Source organism: Chrysemys picta, chromosome 2, assembly GCF_011386835.1.
Source record: "Chrysemys picta bellii isolate R12L10 chromosome 2, ASM1138683v2, whole genome shotgun sequence".
In the NCBI taxonomy this organism is placed as follows: Eukaryota; Metazoa; Chordata; order Testudines; family Emydidae; genus Chrysemys; species Chrysemys picta.
The window spans coordinates 239,567,105-239,593,210 of NC_088792.1; the positions used below are offsets into that span (position 1 = coordinate 239,567,105).

At 43.1% G+C, this 26,106-nt stretch overlaps 1 protein-coding gene across 7 annotated transcripts in view; it reads right to left on the minus strand.

Moving 5' to 3' along the window:
* The window catches only part of ZNF704 (zinc finger protein 704), a 159,013-nt gene that overhangs the window by 38,609 nt on the left and 94,298 nt on the right, over nucleotides 1-26,106 (minus strand). For all 7 annotated transcript variants that reach the window (XM_065585805.1, XM_042844719.2, XM_065585806.1 and 4 more), the window contains 4 exons: nucleotides 12,503-12,606; nucleotides 5,902-6,134; nucleotides 3,314-3,414; nucleotides 2,059-2,320 (listed from right to left, as the gene is read on the minus strand). In XM_065585805.1, the coding sequence (XP_065441877.1) occupies nucleotides 2,059-2,320; nucleotides 3,314-3,414; nucleotides 5,902-6,134; nucleotides 12,503-12,606 (700 nt within the window). The remainder of the gene's footprint in view (nucleotides 1-2,058; nucleotides 2,321-3,313; nucleotides 3,415-5,901; nucleotides 6,135-12,502; nucleotides 12,607-26,106) is intronic.

Genomic DNA, 26,106 nt, shown 5'->3' on the forward strand with positions numbered 1-26,106 from the left:
TCAAGGTTCTTGTTTTACATTTAGACCATTTAAAAGTGAGCTTTCCTTCCGTTCTTCAGTTGTTTCAACCAGCCAATATCAATTTAAAATATCATGTTTGTTTGCAGCCACTCACCGTATCTGAGTGTGTCCCTCACTAGACTCACAGTCATGTTCAGCAGGAGAGATGACCAACTAGAATATTGCAGACTTCTGCACAAGATAGTTCTCAGAACACATAAGCACTGTCTAAAGCCAGCCTCTAGGATTTCTCAAAGGAGAAAGGACCAGGACTGTCTGAACAACAATGTCTAAGGGAACGAAGGTCTGTATGTGAATAGCTGCTATCAGAATCTGCTGACAGATCTAAGAGAATCAACACTGATACACAATCTTACCTAGCGATAGGAGGCCATCAGCCAATGAGGTCAGAGTGTCTCTGACATATCCATGCTGAAAGCCCGACTGAAAGTTATCAGGGAAATCTGGTAACTCCCAATGATACCAGAATTGCTTTATCACAATCTCTGCAATAATTTCCCTTAAAACAGGAATGTTTGAAACCCAAAGACAATTGGAAAGATTAGCAGCATCAACTGGCTAACAGCTTGTTTGAAGGGAAGATGGTGTATCCTCTAGCACCATGCTGGAGCATTGGTTCAATGCTCACTCAGATAAAGGGTGTCATCACTGCTATTTCCCAAAATACTTTAATGAGAAACCTCCAAGGAAAACCCAAAGCACTGACCAAGCCTACCTCCAATTATCTTATAGCTAGGGCCCTACCAAATTCACGGCCATGAAAAACGCATCATGCACGGTGAAATCCGGACTCCTCCCATGAAATCTGGTCTTTTGTGTGCTTTTACCTGATACTATACAGATTTCAAAGGGGAGACCAGCATTTCTCAAATTGAGGGTCTTGACCCAAAAGGGAGTTGCAGGGGGGTCACAGTATTGCCACCCTTACTTCTGTGTGCCTTCAAATCTGGGAGGCTGGAGGGGGTGGCTGTTAGCAGTGACTGTGAAGGCAGTGCCCTGCTAGTAGCAGCACAGAAGTAAGGGTAGCAATACCATACCACGCCACTCTTACTTCTGCGCTGTTGCTGGCAGCAGCACTGCTTTCAGAGCTAGGCTCCCGGCCAGCAGCCACCTCTCTCCAGCTGCCCAGCTCTGAAGGCAGCGCCACCAGCAGCGCAGAAATAAGGGTAGCAGTGCCGCAACCCCCCTACAATAACCTTGCGACCCCTCCCCCCACAACTCCTTTATGGGTCAGGACTCTTAAAATTACAATACTGTGAAACTTCAGATTTAAATAGCTGGAATCATGACATTTATTATTTTTAAAATCCCGTGACTGTGAAATTGACCAAAATGGACCGTAGATTTTGTAGGGCCCTACTTATAGTTAACATACAGCAGGAGGTGATCTCACTGAAGACTAGATATCAGATCCAACGGAGTATATTATATTGCTTTGGTGCTTGCAGATGCATAACAAAGGTTTTTAGTTTGTGTAAAATACACACACCACATCTAATTTAATATTTTTTTCATATATTGTAAGAATTCATTTCTCATGTCCATAAGCAGGCCATGGACCCCAATACTTCAAAGCCTATATTTTTCTTAGAAATTATATGGTGTCCAGGAGATCAAAGCATGTTAAAAGCAAGAGTTTTCAAAAGCTCATTTCTAGCACATTTTTACATGCTGTTTGAATTAAGTTGGAAAGTTCTCTAATAGAATCTGGAATCTGCTTGGGTTTTTCTGCCATTTGTAAAGAATTACCAGTAAGAGTGGTGGATATTATAGCCTTCTTTTTATTTTTCCTGCTCAACCACTTGTATGCAAAGCTGCCCACCTCACAACAGACAAATCAGAAATGTTTTGGCAGCCACTAGGACTTGTCATGAAGAAAAATCCAATATGGGCCAGGCAGTATCAGTCTCTCCCAGCCTCTCTCTTATACAAAAAACATTATCTAGTTGATGTAAAGGGGCTTTGGTTGTTAAACTCAAGCAGGTGTGTGATCACTGAATTCTATTAACTAGGTTAATTCACTGTCACTAACTTTACCTGGTAAGCATGATCCGTGTGTACGAGGTAGAGATTGGTAGGAGCTGAGCGGCTCAGAGGCGTCATCAATTTAGTCTCAGTTTTGGCACATGAAGTTTCAGGACGGTTTGCATCTTGGGTGGGAAAAGGAGGAGGAGATCCTAGAGATGGAGAGACTGGAGAAAGGCTGCTTAAGCCGTCCGCTACCGAGTCTGTGTTGAGCCTGATCTCTGTGTAGTAAAAATCTTCCTCTCCATCACTGTAGTCAGACTCTCCTACACGTCTAATTCAAGAAAAGACAAAACACATATTACTATACTAAGACAAGACTGTTGAATTTCAAGGTTAAATTTTCAAGTCCCAGATACAGAGCAAATAAATTAAATATATGAACATTTAAGCTTCAGCTGTGCTTACTTTTTATAAAGAGTGGTGTGTGTATCATATAAACATTTTATTCATTTGCAGGGAAGGGCTTGGCAGAAGTCTTGTGTAGTCTTTAGAGCAGGGGATTAGGAGTCAGTCTTCTGCGTGGCATTCTTGACCCTGCCACTGACTCATTTTTTTGACTGTGGACCCATCACTTAACTTATGTGCCTCAGTTTACCAATCAGTAAATTGAGATACTTGCCTCATGTGGTAAATAGCTAATGTTGGTAAAGTGCTTCGAGATCCTCATATGAAGTATGGCTATGGAAAATACAGAGTATTTGTCGTACTAGTAGAAGTGATAGCAAAGGTGGGCAGTCACCAGTTTCATTAGTAGTATTTCCACTAGTAAAGAAAGCCACATCCTCTACCTTGGAATAGGACTTTGACTCTAGAAGGAGAGGTGCCTTAGAAATCCCTAAAATGGATTGTGGAGGCATCAGTCATTCATCTGGAGTAAAGGCTCTGTTGAGATTTCAACTTAAAATGATTAAATCCCTTTGTTGCATATGGAATATACTGTGTCACTGCACCAAATTTACCTCACTTACTCTTAGTGTACAGACTGAGTTTTCAAAAAATTGGAAGTGAGGAGTTTAGGACTTAGAAGTAGGTAAAACGACTCCTTTTTGAAACCACTGTGTTGGTTACACTCATGCCACATTCCTGGGGTAAAGGGGATTGTTAGTTTGTTTTTTAAATGGCAGCTTAAATTCTGATGTAATCACTTGACTCCAGAAGCTGGTCCAGGGTGCCTATGCCTCCATCCTGCCCTGCTTGTGTGAGCATTGAAGAATCTGAAAATGGGTCAGTACCAAATCTCTTCAAAGAAGGATTGTCCTCTTACCCAAGATGAATGGTCCGGATGTGTTTCTGAATCCCTGCAGCTGTGCTCAGTACCTTTCCACAGTTTTTCCATAGACATTTGAACATTACCTTCATGGAGTTCTGACAAGTTATAAGAAAAGCAGGTTTAAAAAATATGCTATTATTCATATGTTCACGTGAAAGGTAGGAAAAATTACAGATATACACCGTCACTATATGTTACTCTATCCTAAACCGGGCCATGTTCTGCTGTCAGTTACACCAGTGTAAATCCAGAGTAGACTGGTGTAATTCTGCTGAATTCAACAGAGCTACTCTGGATTTATACTTGGTGTAACTACAGCAGAAATTGGGATCCCCCTGAAACATTTCCTGGATCATTTTGCAAGAAAACTTAGGGCCAGATTCTACCCCTAATTAAAGATCTTGCAGCCCACTGACTTCAGTCAAGCTATATTGGATGAAAAAAGCAGAATCTGGCTCTTGAACACGTGAAGGATAAGTGGCCTGATTTTCAAAGGAGCTTAATACCCACAGCTTTCAATGACTTCCATAGGAATGGTAGGTGCTCAGCATCTTGGAAAATAAGGCCACAAACAGTGTTAAGTATAACAAAGAGCCACCTCCCACTAACTTTGTAGAATGATAAATAAAAACACTGGAAAAAATTAGATATAAATACACACACACACACACACACACACACACACGGCAGTGTTAAAAAGGCAACAGTCAGCATGAGACTGGATCTTATGAAACCTGCCAATTTTCAAGAATTTATTGCTTTCCCTGGCCATGGAATAGTCCACTTCTATAGAAACTGTTTTACTGTTATATGCACCTTCTCTTCTCCAAATTAGTGAGTTCAGAATATTAAGATAGTCAAGCAATTGCCTGATCATTCTTTAGTGCTTTTAACTCCTTCCACTCAGACATGCAAGTGATTTGGTGGGGAATGGGTTGAATTTATGGCAAAATGTAAACATTCAACTTTCTTGAGGGGTGGAAGTGGAGTACATGACATTGTCCAAGATGTGACTCCACAAAGCAGAGGTAATTTGACACTAACTGATTAGGCATTCTGTTACTCCTAATTGGTGAAGTTATCAATCGCTCTATTTTCACATTTACACTTTGTGGACTGACAGCACTAACAAACCAGTAATTAGATCATAAATATTTTTCTCCAAAGTGCAAAGTCACAATCAGACAATTACTAGTCAGGGACAGAATGAAAACATAGGAGAAAGTGAATTTGCTATAGGTGAGCCCTATGTAATATCATTCATTCCTTATACAAATTTGATGTTTGTTGTACAGGCCAAAAACTGAAAACACCAAAACAGACCATTAAGTATAAAATGTTTGCAGCAGGTATGTAAAATATGAATAATGAAACAGTAAGAATGGCAGTTGTAAAACCATCTGCCTAATCATTGCTGAACAATCAGAACAATGACCAGCACAGCTTTAACTGGGTCGTAAAAACATTACAGCATTTCTTTTTCTCTCTCTGTCCAGCCCCCAACCTCTGAGTCACTTCTGGATTTATTTAATAACTAACTTTTAATTTATCATAGCAAATGTGTTCTCCATACTGTTTTTTTTATTTAGCAACAGGGAACAGTATTTGATATCAACCTCGCAAAAGACGTCTCAACAAAGGCAAGAGTGATTGTGGGACAGCAAATGAGCAACTCCTGTAGCAAAAAGATGAATCCGATCAGGTTTAAAAACCATCATTAAAACTTCATCCTGCCAGTGGTGAGGCAATTATTGCTCTCAGTCTGATCCAGAGAAGAAGTCACCAAGAAAGGATAAATACCTTGTTTTCCTCTTTCTCACACAGAGCTTTTTTTCATCTTGCTATGTAAAATCTATCCTGTTGTGTTAGGAGTGAAGAAAGCTTGGACTAATGCCATCTCTTTGTTTTCTTCTTCAAGAGAGGCACTTTGCTTGCTGGCATAGTGATGGGGGAAGGGGAGTTACATACCAAATTAAGGCATTTGGTTTAGTTTAATTTATTTAGTTGTGAGTGGCCACACGGATCCTTTGTGGAGTGAGGTTGATTTCAGTGAAGTTCCCCTAGGGATGAATTTGGCCTGATGACATTATACAGATTCAGTTTGTCTCCCCGCCCTCCCCATATGTTTGTTCTGAGTGCTTCATCTAATTAGGGCATCGGATAAGCTAACAGCATTTTCAGCGAACTAGAAATACAGGGCCAAATCCTGCCCTCTGATGGCAAAAAGGGAGAGGCTGCCTGTTGCAGCCTGTCCCAAAGGTATTTGCCAAAGCAGGGCAGAAATCCCCTGCGTGGCCAGGGGTCTCTGCAGGGAGCATCTTGCTGCTTCTCTGGGCAGGAGCTGTGTGTATCCCCAACATCTGCTAGCAAACACTAGGTGCCAATGGCAGCATGTGCATTAGCCAGAGGGGTGGTGTTAGGGGGGACATGCTTCATGGGCTAGCGCATACATGGGGCTATGGAGAGTATCTGTCTAGCAGCTGAAACTCCCTGCAGAGTTGTTTGTGTGATCTTTTGTGGTCCCCCCCCCAGCAGAACAGGATCCCAGATGTGTAGCGCTGTGAGCTGCACAGGAGGCTAACCTTTCTCTTCCTAGGGATGGGCTCATCAAAAAGGAGATTACTGGTTTCAGCTTCATCAATACTATCATCTGGCTGAGAGGGCATTCGAAAGGGTTTGAAGCTATCAGCAGACAGAGGCGGAGATGGGGTGGATGGATTGGACTGATCACTGGGTGCACTCCAGCTCCAGTATCCACTACTGCTGGTACTAGAAGGCACAAATCCTCCTTCTTTCCAAGATCCATTCAGGGATTCTGTAAGAACGGCAACAACAGGAGTTAACAAATGTCATGAGTTAAAGCTAAGAAGATCCGTTTGCTTTTATCTGATACTCACTTACCATGTTTACCTTACCTTAGGCGAGAAAAGCCAAAGAACTCAGTTTGCAAAGAGAACAGACTGATCTTACTAAAATTTGTTTCAGTAAAAAACCCACCTGTGATAAATGAAGGGGTGGAGGGTAGCTCCCTTTTATGGACACCCAGCCAGCCAGTTAGCTATAGAGTCCCTCTTGGTGGCAGGATTGGATTTTTGTGTCCCTAAAAGGTTTGTGCATATGCTGTTTAATTGACTGGTGGCAACAGCTAATTTCCTTTGTTTTTTCTCTTTCCCCTCACCTCTTCCCGGGAAGGGGGGTGAAAGGGCTTGAGGGTACCCCACAGGAAGGAATTCCCAAGTGTTCTTTCCTGGGTTCTAAAAGGCGGGGGGGGGGAGGGGGGAATTTGCACTTGGGAGGTGGCAGCATCTACCCATCCAAGGCCAGAGAGAAGCTGTGACCTTGGGAGCTTAATACCAGCCTGGAGTGGCCAGTATTAATTTTTAAAATCCTTGTGGGCCCCCATGTTTTGCACTCAAAATCAATTTGTCAATCAGCCTTGACACCACCTTTCTAGAAAAGAAAAAGCTGAAGCGGGGAGACAAAAAACTATTCTGGAATATAACTATATCTGGAGCAGTCAGATAGAATGGTGATGAGTGCTTGATTCAGGAAAGCATTGAAGCACATGCTTAATTTTGAGCATTCCTAGGACATACTGACTTCAGTGCAATTTAAGCATATGCTTCACTACAATCATGAATAGGACCTAAATTGATAGCTAAAATAATTTAGATTAAAAAAATCAAATCCCCTCCCTTTGACTGGCAGAAACTCTAAATGCGCTATATACATTCCCCAATCTTAAGCTTCTGAGTATGCCTAAATCCTTAGTTTGTAATCTCAGACACCCCCTCCCCCAAAAAGAGGCACACACACAGGGCCGGCTCCAGGGTTTTGGCTGCCCCAAGCAGCCAAAATAAATTAAAAAAAAAGCCACAATCGCGATCTGCAGTGGCACTTCGGTGGGAGGTCCTTCACTCCGAGCGGGAGTGAGGGACCGTCCACCGAATAGCCGCCGAATAGCTGGACATGCCGCCCCTCTCCGGAGTGGCCGCCCCAAGCACCTGCTTGCCAAGCTGGTGCCTGGAGCTGGCCCTGCATACACAGCCCCAAAACACTAACCCATATCTGTAAAAATGCTGTCATCAGGGCCGGCTCCAGGCGGCAGCACGTCCAGCTATTCAGCGGCAATTCGGCGGACGGTCCCTCACTCCCACTCCGAGCGAAGGACCTCCCGCCGACTTGCCGTCGCAGATCGCGATCGCGGCTTTTTTTTTTTTTTTTTTTGCTGCTTGGGGTGGCCCAAACCCTGGAGCCGGCCCTGGCTGTCATCAGCCTACTGTTAAAACACCAAACAAACAAAACTGCTCCAACATCAACCTCATGGTGTGTCAGTGTGTTTATGTATCAGATCTTTATTTATTTATATAGATGTATGTGCCCTGGGGCAGGAACCTTCTCCCTGCCCCCCAATACAGTGCCAAGCACTCTGCTGGTGCTTAGCAAGTAAATAATAAAATTCAGTATTAAATGTGAGACTAGAATTTTTCCAAATCTGACAGTACCTGCAGTTTTCTGTCCCTCACAAACTCTTCCTCACTTTTTAACACACAAGTCTCATTCTCAGTACAGGCACAAGAATCATTTCCTTCACTCGTTACCAAAAGCCTCATCCCAAACCCACTGAAGACAACAGAAATCTTTCCACTGTCTTCCATGGACTTTGGATCAGGCCCTAAAGCATAAGCAATTATTAAAAATATCCACTGCTCACAACACTGGGCCCAATCCTGCAAACATTATGCTCATGTATAATTATACTCACTTATGTGCGTAAGTGTTTGCAGGATCGGGATCAGACTGCAAAATGCGGGCAAGTTAGTGAATGCCACAATTCCTTTTGAAAATGTACAAATAATTAGCTCATTGCTGACGAAGCACAAAATAATACATTAGAACATAATGCAAAACTGTTTCAGTTTGTGGTTACAGCCCTTCAGAATTCTTGTGTGTTTCTCCTTTTTTCTAGTTTTTGAATGACTTGCACTTCAATCCCATGACAAAGCTAAGCAGCACATCTGGTATCAACTTGTGAACTTAGCACCATTTAAAAATGCTGTTTGTTCAGAAAAACAAAGGAGGAAACATGCTTTCAAATGTAATTTTCTGACACATTTATGGCAGTGCTTTGTGTTCTCTGGTTTTACAGATTCCCTTTACCTCAGTGAGATGGAGATTTAATCAAGAACATTTTTGAAAAAAGGAATATACAAAAGAAAATGACTGAATGAGGTTGACAAGAAGAAGAAAACAAACACAGTGGGCCTGATTTGCAATTACACTAACACATTTGGCAGTGTAAAGTTGCCTTAAAATAGGTATAATTGTAATTTACTTCCACTTTAAGGCCCCTTTACATTGCCAGAGTGGTATAAAGGGGGCTAACTGTAAATGAGAATCAATATTACTGGTTGGTGGGGAAAAGGGCCATATTCTGATCTAGTTTGCACAGAGGTAAATCCAGAGCAACTCTACTGTAGAGCAGAATCTAACCTAAATACGAACACTAAAACTATTGTTTTTAATCTGCTAAGCAAAATGTAACAATTTCCTTACAGTGCTAGCTGCTTCCTATTTTGGAAAAAAAAATGCCCATGTACAATCAATCACTACTAAATTACATTACTGATATCAAAATAATGTTAGTATAGTCCAGTAATACTAAAACAGATTTAAATTATTAAATCCTTACTCACTCTTTTCTAAGGACTCACTCAGGCAAAACTCTCATTCAAGCAGTGATAAATTTTGCCTGAGTAAGGACTCCACCATTCTTGCAAATGTTTGAATAAAAACTTTAAATTTAATCTTTCCATTATTTAGCAAATATTCAAATGGTATATGTAGAAATATCATAGAGCACTCAAAACTGCATCAGAATGAATATCAAACTCAATTATCCATGACCTTGTACATATTAACAACAATTTAGTAGAACTTATCAACTGGGAGAGCTGATCAATCAAAAGCTACTAGAGAGCATGTGTTGATGCTCTCTTGTTGTTATTGCTGTTTTTAAAACGTTGGAAGGTATTCAGATGCTAGGGTTGGGGGGGACTATCTAAGTACCTAGATACACAGATTCCCAGACAGTGGGCATGTTATACTGAGTGAAGGAAATTAACATTTTTATGAAAGATGAAGAATTGACTTCAAAAGCAAGTGTTCCTCAAATATTTTCAAAGTGTGGACTCCATCTTAATAGAAAGATTGTTTTGTGGCTCACTCCCACCTCCTCCACCGATTCATGATCAGTTAATATCCCTACTGTTTACAGTAGGAGAGTATTTAGTACATAGTTAGCAGCTAGAAGTGAGGAGGAAGAGCCAGCACACATGACCGGCTAGCTCTCCATGGACCTCCAACAAGTGCATCTAGGGTGACCAGACGTCCCGATTTTTGCTTCTTTGTCCCGCGTCCCGACCGATGTTTGGTCGGGACACTGGACAAAAAAGAAATGTTGCGCTCCGCCCCGGCTCCGCTCTCCCCCCCCGCCCCGGCTCCGCCCCCCTTCCCCCATTGGCTCCCTCCCCAAATCCCCGCCCTGGCCCCGCCTCTTCCCCAACCACGCAGCATTCCTCCTCCCTCCTAGGCTTGCAGCATGGCGGCGCAAGCCTGGGAGGGAGGGGATGGCGGCGGAGCCTGGATCCTGGAGTTGGTGAGTCAGCTCCGGCACCCGGGCACCCGGCGGGCAAAGGGGGGCTGGCAAGGGAGGGAGACGGGGGGGCTCAGCTTTGAGCCCCCCGCCGCGACAGAGTGCTCCTGCCCGGGCCGCTGCACCCGGGGCCGGGAGCTCAGCCTGGAGGCTGCTCCAGCCCTGCAGCCCGCGGGGTAGTGCGGTGGGTCCGGGCGGGGGCAGCGTGGAGCGGGTAGGGGCCGGTTGGGCGGCGTGGGCCAAATCTCTGCTGCTGCCAGGGAGCCCTGCGCCTCTCCCTCCCGCTCACGGCTGCGGCTCCTTCCCAGCGGGACGCGCCCCCCGGCCTGCCCCGGCCACATGTGGCACGCATCAGCTGCTCCTTCCTGGCGGGAGGGAGACTAGGCGCAGGGGACGCGTGCCGCATGTGGCCGGGGCGGTGGGAGGCGCGTCCCGCTGGGAAGGAGCCACAACTGCGAGCGGGTGGGAGAGGCGCGGGGCTCCCTGGCAGCAGCGGGGATTCAGCCCCTGCCGCCCACCCGGCTCCTGCCAGATCCGCGCTGCCCCCGCCCGGATCCACCGCGTGCCGCATATGCCCGTGGCGCGCCGGGGTGCGGGAGTCTCCGCGGGGAGGGCAGCGAGCGGGGCTGGGGCCTGCTAATGCCCCCAGCCCCTTTTAAACGCCTTTTTTTTTTGCTCTACCCCCCCTTTTTTCCCCCTCCCCCCGTCCCGTCCCGATATTTTGGACTGCTGATCTGGTCACCCTAAGTGCATCACTGCATCAGGATCTCTGCCACATAATATTATAGATTTTTAAACCCTTACAAGCCCTCTCAAACTATCAATGACATTTTCGTATCAATTTCATTATCAGATGTTGAAAATACCAATTGCTTATCAGATTTATGAATTGTTTTATACTTGTGTTGTGTTCATGTAATCAAGTGTCTTATGGGTAGGGCCCTACCAAATTCATGGCCATGAAAAACATGTCACTGACTGTGAAATCTGATCTCCCTCCATGAAATCTGGTCTTTTGTGTGCTTTTACTCTATGTTATACAGATTTCACAGTGGTGACCAGCGTTTCTCAAATTGGGGTCCTGACCCAAAAGGGATTTTCGGGGAGGGGGGGGTCACAAGGGTATTTTGGGGGAGTCATGGTATTGCCACCCTTAGTTCTGCGCTGCCTTCAGAGTTGGGCGGCTGGAGAGCGGCAGCTGTTGGCCAGGAATCCAGCTCTGCAGGCAGCAGCGCAGAAGTAAGGGTGGCAATACCATACCATGCCATCCTTACTTCTGCGCTGCTGCCTTCAGAGATGGGCAGCCGGAGAGTGAAGGCTGCTGACCAAGGACCCAGCTCTGAAGGCAGCAGCACAGAAGTAAGGGTGGGAATACCGTACCATGCCATCCTTGCTTCTGTGTTGCTGCTGGTGGCGGCTCTGCCTTCAGAGCTGGGCTCCCGGCCAGCAGCTGCCACTCTCCAGCCGCCCAGCTCTGAAGGCAGCGCTACCGCCAGCACCAGCATAGAAATAAGGGTAGCAGTACTGCAACCCTCCCTATAACAACTTTGTGGGCCCCCCCCCACAACTCCTTTTTGGGTCAGGACCATACAGTTACAACAACATGAAATTTCAGATTTAAATATCTGAAATGGTGAAATTTATTATTTTTAAAATCCTATGACCATGAAATTGACCAAAATGGACCGTGAATTTGGTAGGGCCCTACTTATGAGATTCATGAGTTTGGTTACATGTTGTCTGAGAGAAATTATCCTGGAAACAGATCCACAGGATGGGAACTAAGGCCCCGATTTTTCAATCTTTTCAGCCTTGAAGTTGTAATCAGGTCTCCGGGGGGAAGGGAGCTTACCCTGCCTTCTCATATTGCTAAATGGGAAATAGGACCTGGCTATATTCTGACTGGGGAGGATGTGGGTGGGTTGGGACAGTATGGAAAAGGCTGAGAATCACTGCCATATTGACTTCATGTGTATGTATAAAATAATCTGATAATTTGGAGAACTAACATTTCAGGACGGTCAGAAGATCCACCACTGTACTGATCCTCGTCTGGTCTTTCCTCCCATGCAGGGGGTGAGCTAGGGCTACAGATGCTAGAGCAGCTCCACTGCCACTCGGAAGCCATATTCTCATGTATGGGGTTTTCTCTGGTAGCACCTAGAGACCTCTACTAGGTCAAGGCCCAACTGTGTTAGGCACAGTATAAACACAGAGTAAATCACAGTCCCCTCCAGAGGTGGATTCTGCTCCTCCTTACTTACCTGCACTCTCCTCACTAGTCCTCAAGCTTGCCTCTAGCTCCCCTAGTGGATAATTACAATGAGTACAACAGGACAACTGGGCAGCTATTTTTCTTTTCCAGTTGAATTACGACTACTGGGGCAGATAAGGATACTTTATCCCTACCATATTTATTCAGATGTGCTATGTGCCTGCCACAAAATGGAAAGTAACTTTCAGATACTCAGTATAACGTATTACTACCACTTCTTACAATCCCCCAAAGTATTATGTTATAAGTTTACCATTGGGCCGTACAGGAGGGCTGTGAACCAAAGGGCTGGTGGATAAACTGGTTAGTACCATAGCTGCTGTCACTTTATCCATGTCCAGTTCTTCTGAAGATTTTCTGAAACACAGTCAAAGGAAGGCAGAAAACATCTCAGTAAACGACTCTTGCAGAAGTTTAATGGTAGGTCTAGTCCTAGGGTTGCCAACTTTCTAATCGCACAAAACCGAACACCCTAGCCACGCTCCTTCCCCAAGGCCCCACCCCTTCCCTGAGACCCTGCCCCCTGCTCACTACATTCCCCCCTCTCAGTGGCTTGCTCTCCCCCATCCTCACTCACTTTCACTGAGTTGGGGCAGGGGGTTAGGGTGCGGGAGGGAGTAAGGGCTCTGGGGTGGGGCTGGGAATGAGGGGTTTGAGGTCCAGGAGGGGGTTCCGGGTTGGGGGGAGCTCAGGGGTTTTGGGTGCAGTTGGGAGCTCCAGCCAAGGGATTTGGAGTGCGGGAGGGGGCTGCGGGTTGAGGTGCAGGAGAGGGTATGGGCTCTGGGCTGAGGCAGGGTGTTGGGGATGCGTGTGTGTGTGTGTGTGTGTGTGTGTGTGTGTGTGTGTGTGTGTGTGTGTGTGTGTGAGAGAGAGAGAGTGAGAGAGAGAGGACTCTGGCTGGGGGTGTAGGCTCTGGGGTGGGGCTGGGAATCAGGGGTTTGGGGTTCAGGTTGGGGGGGGCTCAGGGTTGGGGCAGGGGCACGGGTTTACCTTGGGTGGTTCCCGGTCAGTGGCGCTGCCTGTCCTGACTTTGCCACGGTTCCCGGCCAATGGGAGTGCTGAGCCTGTGCTGGGGGGTGGGGGCAGTGTGTGGAGCCCTGTGGCCCCCGGCCTATGATCCAACCTGCTGGCTGCTTCTGGGGTGCAGCACAGTGCCATGACAGGTAGGGACTAGCCTGCATGAGACCCACAGCACCATCAACCGGGCTTTTAATGGCCTGGTCAGCGGTGCTGACTGGAGCTGCCAGGGTCCTTTTTCAACTGGGCATTCCGGTCGAAAACTGGACGCCTGGCAACCCTACCTAGTCCACAGGACACTGGAAGATGGCAACAAAACTACTCAAGCAGAGAATCAGAAAAGAACCAGATATGAAAGTTTGTGTCAATCACCTACTGTAAACTTGACTACTTTTAGCAAATCAGCCCAAATCAAAGGGAAAAATACTGGAAATGAAAATGGGTTTGCATGAAAGATGTTGTGAACCTCTGTCTCTCTTTTTTACTCCAGTGAGGCCCCATGATTTCAACTGCTTAAGAGCTTTTCTGGATTGAGGCCTAAAGAAGCAAAGGTAGGGCAGGTCAAATAAACAGCACTCTCAGCAGAGTAACAGGATACCTGGAAGCACTCTTAATTTCAAAGCTAAAATTGAGTGGGACAGATTTTATTTTATTTTAGTTACTTCTGCTTAATGTCATTAAGTCAACACACTGTGACCTTGTGCAGTCTATATGTTTTATAAAAACATGATAATAAGTGAATATAATGCAACTGGGATATGCTTCGTGCAAAAGGTCTCTTGTAAGGTATCATTACAAAGCTCATAATCTACTGAGTGTGATCATCCTATTTGTAGAAATGTACCACTCTTGTATCTAAAACTAGAAATATAAAACATAACTCTGAGGGCCTACTGTAATTATGTAAAGTGTGGGCCATTAATGATGGTTTGGAATCTTGATGACTCCCATTAACAAGGACCATTGTCTGCAGATGGCTGTGTTTACCTGTTAGTCTTCCTGTATGTGTGTGTGCTGGCAAGTGGGCAATGAAGTCTTGCAGTGACATGTGATCATGTCATCTGAACTGGAATCCATCTTTAACCTGGTGCTTTTCCAGTGAGGGGGGTGGAAACCCAGAGGGACAAAGGGTTCCCGCCTTATGCAAAAAAATATATAAAGGGGTGGAAGAGAACAAAACGGGAGAGGAGCCATCATGAAGAATCCCCTAGCTATCACCTGAGCTGCAACAAGAGCTGTACCAGGGGAAAGAATTGTGCCCAGGCCTGGAAGGTGTCCAGTCTGAGAAAAAGCTTACTGAAGCATCTCTGAGGGTGAGATTATCTGTATTCAGTTTGATTAGACATAGATTTGCGCATTTTATTTTATTTTGCTTGGTGACTTACTTTGTTCTGTCTGTTACTACTTGGAACCACTTAAATCCTATTTTCTGTATTTAATAAAATCACTTTTTTCCTTATTAATTAACTCAGAGTATGTATTAATACCTGGGGGAGCAAACAACTGTGCATATCTCTCTATCAGTGTTATAGAGGGCGAACAATTTATGAGTTTGCCCTGCATAAGCTTTATACAGGGTAAAACGGATTTATTTGGGTTTAGACCCCACTGGGAGTTGGGCATCTGAGTGTTATAGACAAGCACACTTCTGTGAGCTGTTTTCAGGTAAACCTGCAGCTTTGGGGCAAGTTATTCAGACCCTGGGTCTGTGTTGGAGCAGACAGGAGTGTCTGGCTCAGCAAGACAGGGTGCTGGAGTCCTGAGCTGGCAGGGAAAACAGGAGCAGGGTAGTCTTGGTACATCAGGTGGCAGCTCCCAAGGGGGTTTCTGTGATCTAACCCGTCTCACTCACTCACACACTTTCTCTCTCACACACACACACACACACACACACACCATTTTTACTTTTTCATCACTTGGCCATTAGCTTAAAAGACCGGTTAGGTTACAGAACAGACCCACCAACCAACCACCTGCTTTAAGATAAAAAAAAAATCTTTGAAAATCTGGGGCTAGATTCAGCCCTAGAATGATCTGTAGCACAAGGGTCCACAGGGGACGGTAAGTCTACCAGGACAGGGACTGTGACAGCTAACTAAGGGGCCTGGTGTGGGCTAGCATCTTCCCGAAAGTGGGCAAAGCCTGCTGTGGCAGGGAGAGTGAGGACAGCTGATTCTCAGAGAGTTTCCTATATAGCCTGAACTTCAATTTAAAGCTACCCATCTGCCTGGCAGAACCTCTGAGTAAGCAGCAGTGCAAAAACTGCCTGGGGCACAGTGTCCCCTGCTGGTTAAGACAGGCACGGTTTGCCTGCATTAGCAGGGATGAATCAAGCCTCTAGAATAAATATATATTCAGAGCAGAGCTCTTGTTCCATTTTTGTGGCTGTAAAAGTGTCTCTCTTTATATTACAGTATACTTCAAATAGCACTTCCATTTACATTCTGCCAAACTACTCCAAGAGACACACAATCAGGAAAATGTAAATGTATTGGAAACAAATTTCTGAAAATAGACTGCACCAAAACAAAACTACTGAACATCACTAGCTGTGAATTCAGCTGTCACAGAGGAACTCTATCAAAAAGCAAAGAGAGAAAACTCATGTCTAGGTGGGAGAACCCCAAAAATTCACATTAATGAACCAATAATGCCAATGACTGGACTTTGTGTGCACTTGCTGACTGATCTGCACAAAATAAAAAACAAGGTTCATGAATCACAGAATACACTTTGATCATTGAATTTGACAACTACAGATAAATTACTACTATTTATTATACTTCATAGCCCATTAGTAGATTTACTAGCCATTAATTTTTAAAATAATGAATTCCTGCTAATTAATTTTTAAAATAATGAGTTCAGTACAAGGCTTTGCTATTACATTTTTGCTGGGCAGAGACTACTAATTTTTGGTGTGAATTTGAAAGTATGCAGATCAGTGAGGTTCTACCACATATTTAAAAACAGAACAACTCTCGGAGTTTTGGATTAGCCACTTGTTGGTCAATCATTATAAAGTAATTTCATCCTGCATATGGGGCACTGTTTTATGAAATACAGGATTTAACTCACTTCATTTGTATTCCCCTCTTCCCCCTCCCCGCCCCCGTTTGCTTTCTGTTGCTATTCTAGCAAATGAGTTTGTTGACAGGCATGTTCATCTTAAGTGGATAGCTTATACTGGTGACTTTGCAGAAAGGGAATTGGAAAACATTTGGTTGGGCCATTCACTACAAGGCCCAAGATTTATTGTGCAATCTGATTACTTCTGTGTCAACAGAGGATGGGGGGGGGAATTTTAGCCCAACAGAGGAAATGCACCAGGAACAGATGCAGGCCTTTGGGGAACGAGTTGGAGGGCAATGGATAGTAGGAAGGGAAAAATCTGTGATGTTCCCTGACCAGGGCTGTCATATTTAAAAAGGGTTAATGGGATGACCCAGGCAATTATAGGCCTGTCAGGCTGACATTGAATGCAGGAAAGATAGTGGAACAGCTGATACAAGATTCGATTAATACAGAATTAAAGGATGGCAATATAATTAATGCCAATCAACATGGATTTATGGAAAATAGATCCTTTCGAACTAACTTGATTTCTTTCTTTATTGAGATTACAAATTTGGCTGATAAAGGTAATAGTGTTGATGTAATATACTTAGACTTCTGTAAGGCGTTTGACTTGGTACCGCACAACATTTTGATTAAAAAATTAGAATGCTATTAAATTAACATGGCATACATTAAATGGATTAAAAACTGACTGATAGGTATCAAAATAAAATTGTAAACAGGGAATCATCATCAAGTGGGTCTGTTTCGAGTGGGTCCTGCAGGGATTGGTTCTTGGCCCTACACCATTTTAAATTTTTATCAATGACCTGGAAGAAAACATAAATTTATCACTGATAAAGTTTGCAGATGACACAAAAGTTGGAGGAGTGGTAAATAAATCCTGCACATCACTGATATAGAGTGATCTAGATCGCTTGGTAAGATGGATGCAAGCAAACAGTGTTTTAATATAGATACATCTAAATATTTATCTCTGTGAATAAAGAATGTAGGTCATACTTAGGATAGGGGATTGTACCTGGGACGCAGTGACTCTGAAAAAGATTTGGGGGTTATGGTGGATAATCAGCTGAACATGAACTCAGAGTGTAGTGCTGGGGCCAAAAGGGTTGCATAAACAGGGGAATCTTGAGTAGGAATAGAGTTGGTATTTAACACCGGTGTGACCGCTGCTGGAATACTATGTCCAGTTCTGGTGCTCAGAAGAGCAATTCAAGAGGATGTTGATAAATTGGAAAGGGTTCAGAGAAGAGCCACGAGAATGATTAAACAATTAGAAAACCTTATAGTGATAGACTCAAGGAACTCAATCTATTTATCTTAACAAAGAAAAGGTTAAGGGGTGATTTGATTACAGTCTATAAATACCTACATGTGAGTGACCCTAACCACCCTTGTATTCACCCTTACACACTACTGTAATAATCTTTGTACAAAATATACTTTATGAGGTAACTTTTCAACAGTAATAGCTCACTGATGAATAATACTCTTGTATGATGTATGTATGCAGTGTGTATTAAGAGAGCTATGGATATATGCTGGTGTTATGACTAAAATGTGTTTAAAGCTAGGCATGTCGGGGGAACTGGTAAACAGGTCTCCCCTAGATAAAATAATGTATTTGCTTCTCTGACCAGCCTGCTCATCAGGCAGCAACAAAGAAGGTACATTTACATATAATCAGTAAAACAGGGCCATCACACTAACAAGAGGGGGAAATTGCAGGAAAAAGAACAATTTGCATTTTAGCAAACACCAGCAAGGGAAGAAAGAGTATCCAGACTCCACTGCACTTTCATCACAGCTTGAATAAGCTTTACTTTGAGAGGTAACCCTCAGAAGAATCCACTTCACAGGTTTATTGGTCTATAAGAGAGAGGGGCTGAAACTCAAGTGATAAGCAATTGAATCAACACTATATATAATAGTACTATATTATAAAAGTGTATAAAGTGAGGTCTTTTCTGAAAGCTAATGACACGCTGATGATTAATGTAATTGTAAAATGCATGTATTATCACTATATGAGGAAATATGGATACTTAATGATATTATGCTTTAAAGTCTGTATCCAAACAGGGAGAAACAGGTTCCCTGCCAGACAGGAGAGAAAGCAGCTATTTACCTCACTCCTATGAAAATGAAGCATGATGGAATCAAAACAACGGGAGCCCAATTTACATACAGAGGGATTGGAAGCCCACAGGAAGGGAAGAACAGCATGAGGTCATCCTCCCTCTTGAAACAAAGAGGCTCTGGAATTTTGGAAGATAAGCAAGGAAAGAAGCCATCTTTGGCATCCATCACTAGACACCCCAAGAGAACAAAGCTCTTGCAAACAGAGAAAGATGGGTCTTTCAACGAAGGGGAGGTTGAAGTCTCTGGAAACCAAACACAAGTAAGAAACCTGCTTAGGCAAAGATCTTTCACTTAGGAAGACAAGGGAAGCAGCTTCTTGTACTTGCGTGGAAAGTCTTGACTGAGGGAAAGTCAGCTATGACTGCAAAGAAGATTGGTGAGAGAAACCATCTTGAACAAAGCCTATACCTTGCAAGACTAAGTTTTAGACTTTTAGATGTGTGTTTTCACTTATATTTGCTTGGAACCCTTTCTAACTTTATTCCTTTTATTTGGCACCACTGAACCTATGACCTATTGTCAATAAATCCGTTTTATATTTTACTATAAACCAACTCTGTGCTGTGTTTGAGGGGAAGGGTGTATTTACCCCAGTAAAGTTAATAAGCTGTGATGTGCTCTTGTGTCTTCAAATGAACAAAATAACCTTATTATTTCTCCAAACTGTCCAGGAGAGGCATGGACATTGAAAAACACAGAGTTTTGGGAAAATTTGGAACTGGGTGTGTTAGGGTCACCTTGCTGGTTGTAACCAAGGCTGGTGGAAGCCAGAGTGGGGCTGTAGACAGAGCTGCTGAACCAGGACTGTCTAGGACGCAGACACTCAAGTTGTGACTTACATGCTAGTAGGCTGGTTGAGATCATCCCAGGTTGAAGCTATAGCAGCAAAGCATTGTACAGCATCCAGGCTTAAAAAGCAAGTGGTGCCACAACCCCTTACTAGTCTACATTGCACCCCAGAACTGTTACAATGGGGAACAAATGTTTTGATAACAGGCTCTTCAATCTAGCAATAACATGATCAAATGGCTGGAAGTTAAAGCTAGACAAATTCAGACTGAAAATAAGATGTAAACTTTTAACAGCAAGGGTAAGTAACCATTGGAACAATTAACCAAGGGTTGTAGTTGTTTTCTCCATCACTGCCAAATTTTAAATCAAGATTGGATGCTCTAGGAATTATACCGGGGAAGTTCTATGGCCTGTATTATACAAGAGGTCAGACTAGATGATCACAAGGGTCTCTTCTGGCCTTGGAATCTATGAATTTATGAAAAGAGAAGTCATCCTGCATCTTCAGTATGTGTTATCATTCCCTTGAGCCTGGTTAATGTGCAGCAGCTTGTTCAATAAAGAAGGAGCAGTACGAATATCACACTGCCTCAATATCCCTTCCATATGATGCTGTCATTCAAAGTATTTTTCAGGAAATCTTCCTTGACCTTCCAGAATAATCCTTTTAGCAGTAACTAATCTAATAGAAATACATCTTGATGATGCCTTGGCTTTTATAGAACTCTTTTCATCCATCAGTATATCTCAAAGTGATTTACAAAGGAGTCAGTATCATCGTCCCCGGTTTTTTAAAGGGATTCGGTTCTTTCCCAAAACATGAGACAAAAAATACAAACAGAAGGTTGAAAATGTATACGGTTTCTAATCCCCCCCCCCCCCAATTATAACTGACACTCTGAACCAAATTAATTTTAGCATTCCCAAAACATGTCTTAAAGCAGTGGTTCTCGGGAAGCGGTGCAGGCTGAGGGATGTGCTGGCTGCCCTTCCCGCAGCTCCCATTGGCCTGGAGCGGCAAACCGCGGCCAGTAGGAGCCACGATCAGCCGAACCTGGGATGAGGCAGGTAAACAAACCGGCTCAGCCCGCCAGGTGCTTTCCCTGAACAAGCGGCGGACCGGCTTTGAGAACCACTGTCTTAAAGTACTGTATGTAGCCAGTGAGATAACATCTACACAGAACAGCATCTACCACTTAATTTTTAGTAAAATTTAAGCTATAGAAATTTGCTGTTATATAATTCCAAAATAATATTCAGTTGTTTTCTTCTCCCAAGATCCTTCAAATATTGAAAGTTTCAAAGAACAGTTAAAACCTTCTAATAAAATAGATACTTTTACAAAATATATTTGTTTAATGTTGCAAGTCTATAGTTCAGTAACTGCCAAGAAATCAAATGGCCCAGGGCCAGCTTCATGGGAATACTCACATGAGCAAGAAGACTAGAACTGGGCCCTCAGAAATGATTCAGTCAGTTTCAAAACTGACCCAAGGGTTGTTGACTGTTTTTAGCATGTAAGTATTTTATCAATCTGAGCCAATACATACTACTCTTTTAGCTTCAAAAAAGCTGGGTATCAAAAATATGCCATAGTTTCTAGAGATAGTAACTGTATGATAGCCAAGATATTTGGGCTGGTTACAGATTATAGGCGAGATTTTGTCAACATTATTCACGTAATGTAGTACCTTACTCCTTGAATAGCCCACCTGAAATCAATGGGTTATTTAAAAAAAATAGCAATATTCATTTTTAAGTAAGGGGTTAATAGTATGTGACCTTACAGAATTAATACAGTGGTTAATGCAGGGGTCGGCAACGTTTGGCACGCGGCTCGCCCAGGTGCTTACCTGGGCGGGCCGGGCCAGTTTATTTACCTCCTGACGCGGCAGGTTCGGCCGATTGCAGCCCCCACTGGCCGCGGTTCGCTGTCCCGGGCCAATGGGGGCGGCGGGAAGCCGCGGCCAGCACATCCCTCGCCTGCGCCACTTCCCGTCGCCCCCATTGGCCCGGGACGGCGAACTGCGGCCAGTGGGGGCCGCGATCGGCTGAACCTACCGCATCAGCAGGTAAATAAACTGGCCCGGCCTGCTAGGGTGCTTATCCTGGCAAGCCGCGTGCCAAACATTGCCGACCCCGATGTAGTCCTAAATGGAGCACAGGATTTGGTACAAGAGATGAATATAGATGAACCACTTGGTAATAGTGACCATAATATAATTAGATTTAACATCCCTGTGGTGGGGAAAACACCACAGTAGCCCAACACAGCAGCATTTAATATGAGAAAGGGGGACTACACAAAAATGAGGAAGTTAATTAAACAGAAATTAAAAGGTTCAGTGCCAAAAGTGAAATCTCTGTGAGCTGCATGGAAACTTTTAAAAGACACCATAATAGAGGCTCAACTTAAATGAATACCCCAAATTAAAAAAACATAGTAAGAGAACCAAAAAAGTGCCACCATGGTTAAACAACAAAGTAAAAGAAGCAGTGAAAGGCAAAAAGGCATCCTTTAAAAAGTGGAAGTTAAATCCTATTGAGGAAAATAGAAAGGAGCATAAACTCTGGCAAATGAAGTGTAAAAATATAATTAGGAAGGCCAAGAAAGAATTTGAATAACAGCTAATTAAAGATTCAAAAGCAACAGCAATTTTTTTTTTAAATACATCAGAAGCTGGAAGCCTGCTAAACAACTAGCGGGGCCACTGGACACTTGAGATGCTAAAGGAACACTCAAGGAAGATAAGGCCATTGCAGAGAAAATAAATTAATTCTTTGCATCAGTCTTCATGGCTGAGGATGTGAGGGAGAGTCACAAACCTGAGCCATTCTTTTTAGGTGAAAAATCTGAGAAATTGTCCCAGACTGAGGTGTCATTAGAGGAGGTTTTGGAACAAATTGATAAATTAAACAGCAATAAGTCACCAGGACCAGATGGTATTCACCCCAGAGTTCTGAAGGAACTCAAATGTGAAATTGCTGAATTACTGACTGTGGTATGTAACCTATCATTTAAATCAGCTTCTGTACCAGATGACTTGAGGATAGCTAACGTGACACCAATTTTTAAAAAAGGCTGCAGAGGTGATCCCGGCAATTACAGGCCGGTAAGCCTAACTTCAGTACCGGGCAAACTGGTTGAAACTATAATAAAGAACAGAATTATCAGACACATAGATGAACATGATTTGTTGGGGAAGAGTCAACATGGTTTTTGTAAAGGGAAATCATCTCTCACCAATCTACTAGAATTCTTTGAGGAGGTCAACAAGCATGTGGACAAGGGTGATCCAGTGGATATAGTGTACCTAGATTTTCAGAAAGCCTTTTACAAGGTCCCTCACCAAAGGCTCTTAAGCAAAGTAAGCTATCACAGGATAAGAGGGAAGGTCCTTTTATGGATCAGTAACTTGTTAAAAGATAGGAAACAAAGGGTAGGAATAAATGGTCAGTTTTCAGAATGGAGAGAGATAAATAGTGGTGTCCCCAGGGGTCTTACTGAGACCAGTACTATTCAACATATTCATAAATGATCTGGAAAAAGGGGTAAACAGTGAAGTGGTAAAATTTGCAGATGATACAAAACTACTCAAGATAGTTAAGTCCAAAGCAGACTGCAAAGAGTTCAAAGGGATCTCACAAAACTGGGTGACTGGGCTACAAAATGCCAGATGAAATTCAATACTGATAAATGTAAAGTAATGCACATTGGAAAACATAATTCCAACTATACATCCACTCATTGTACAGTGGCAGTCAAAAGAGCTAACAGAATGTTGGGAATCGTTAAGAAAGGAATAGATAATAAGAGATGAGAATCGCCCCATCTCAAAGAAGATTTTGGAAAAGGTACAGAAAAGGGTAAAAAAAAAATGATTAGGGGTATGGAATGGCTTCCGTATGAGGATTAATAAGACTGGGACTTTTTCATCTTGGCAAAGGGATGAAAAAGGGGGGATATGATAGAGGTCTATAAAATCATGACTGGTGTGGAGAAAGTAAACAAGGAAGTGTTATTTATTCCTTCTCATAACACAAGAACTAGGGGTCACCAAATGAAATTAAGAGGCAGTAGGTTTAAAACAAACAAAAGGAAGTATTTCTTTACACAACACACAGTCAACCTGTGGAATTCTGCCAGAGGATGTTGTGAAGGCCAAGATTATAACAGGGTTAAAAAAAAAACCAAAACCCTAGATAAATTCATGGAGATTAGATCCAGCGATGGCTATTAGCCAAGATGGGCAGAGATGGTGTCCCTAGCCTCTGTTTGCCAGAAGATAGGAATGGGCGACAGGGAATAGATCACTTGATGATTGCCTGTTCTACTCATTCCCTCTGAAGCCCCTGGCATTGGCTACTGGGCTAGATGGACCTTTGGTCTGACCTAGTATGATTCTTGGCCTCAACTACACCTTGTGGCAATGTGTTCCACAGTCTAATTTTGTGTTGAGTGAATTTATATCTTTCAGTTTCACTGAATTTCCATTTGTTCTTGCATTGAGACGAGGAAAACAGAAGTTCTCCATCTACCTGCTCTCTAAAATTCATTATTATACTTTTAGCATGTCCCTCATAGTCATCTCCTTCCTAAGATAAACAATCCCAATCTTTCCAGTTTCTGTTCACATGAGAGATTTTCCATTAATGAATTATCTAAATATGCTAAATCCTCAAGCTAGTGAGGGATATGCTCAGTGCTACTGAAAGGGCTTGGGGGTAAAGAGGTTCTAAATCACCTTTGGCTTCTCCTGATGATATGGCCGGATGGAGGACAGTTCAATAGCTGGCTGTAACACACTGCTGGGGACACCCAGAGCTGTGAGCTACTGTGTTACCTCTCTGCCTCAGCAAGAGAGAGTTTTGCTGGCGATTAGACTGTGTGTCAGCTCCCTGCCAGATCAGTCCATCTTCCTCATCAGCAAACTCCTCAAGGCTCTCCCGGCCCAAACCTCACCTCAATGAACTCCAGCCTCCAAGCTCCTCAAAGATGTTTTTCTGCAATGCACAAGTCCCCATTACTGTACATTCACAGAAGATATTAAGTTCTCTGATCCATTAAATAGTCAGTACATCACAGTTTATTAATTTAACTGGTGTACATACACCTTCCCCTTTGAACACAGCACTGAATTGGTTTATGGCAAAAGTCAATTAACAGGAGAGCAGGGATTTAGTGATGCCAAGTAAGAGAGAGAAAGTAGCGATGGTTACAAGAATCTAAATGTAAAATTACAGTTATTGCTCTGCATTTACATCAGCCATATGAAGAAGAAGATTCCCACTCTCCCATTACCAACCCTTTCTCCCTCCAATACAGCCAACTAATCCATGGTTTGTCCTATCCTGACTGTGGCAAAGCAGGACTTTTGATCCTATCTAGCAGTACTCTATAGTGTCAAAAAGAAGGACCACTATGTCTTCCAGTCTGTTCCCATATATTTTACAGAGCCGTTCACTGGATTGTTTCAACTACTGTAGTGTCTATCCTGCTTTTTAAGGAACCCAGTGCTGGTGATTTACTGATAACCTGCATTTTGTTGTCCAGCTGGACTTAGAATTGTTCCCTAATGCATTTTAATTTGAGATGATTAATCTTTGTTTTAGGTAAAATTTTACTATAATAATAGGTGGCAAAATAATTCCTTAATTTCATTTATACTAACAACAAATGGCTTTTGAGATGCTATGTTCCATTTGGAGGCCTCTCTTCTATATTACATGAGTAAAATTTGCAAAACTGTGCCTTAAATTGCACTTCCAAAACATTCCAAACAGGTATAGGTCTGTGCAAACCCCACATGCTTTATAAGTCTGGATATGATGAAGTTAGCAGTGCTAGTGCTTATTGGAGTGGCATAAAACTGAAATGCTCACAGACTAAAGAAGGGAAAATAGCATTGTGCCTTTGCTCAGGAAATAAAGAATGTAAGATGAAGTACTGACATCTGGTGGAGTTTTGGACTACACATACTTTTTTAGTGAGCTTCGAGACACTGTATATAGGCATGTTACCCCATGGTTGTTTTGCCAGAGGAGTGGAGAGTCTGAATTGTGTTGTGTTAAGTATTTTAAGAAGGTTATAATGACTCATCTCTATGATGTGACAGTCCTAAAACATTATTGTGTGTATGCCAGCTTTTCCAGGTTCATCTTCTATTAAATATCAATTCAGCCTTAGAAAAGTTATCAACAAACTCGTGGGGCAATCAGATTAAACACAGGTTTAGTCATTTACCTTTAGTCCTATATGTGGCTACTTGTAATAATAAAAAAAAAAAAATAGCAGGACATTCGTTGTGACCCATTACAGGTAAGGTTTGTTGCCTGATCTTTAGATTCTGTATTAATTATACTGATTTTTTAAGAATCCCCAGTTATCACTTTAAGTGTTGATAGGTTCTTGTCCCAAGACCAGGCCTAGTATTATTTAAATTATTATATAGTTGGGAATCCTGATGTGCACAGTTGCAATATTCACACTATAGGAACTCTTTTGTATTTATAAATATAGTTTATTAATACATTTTGCACAGTCACTAACACCCCAACTTTGTCAGGCAGATAGAGATACTACATCCGTATACTCACACCATCTCTTGAGAACAACCTGAAATGTTAGCCATCATCTTCCTCATCACCACCCCCACCATCACCAGTGGCCATCATTCTGGCACCTCCCAAGGACTACATCTCTCTTTCCTACCGCCCCGAGGCTGGGATGCCACTTTTATAATATATTACGATGATGCCGTTATGTTCAATGCATATTCAGTAGGGGATTTTTCCTTTTTTGTATTTCCTCATCTTACTAATGTT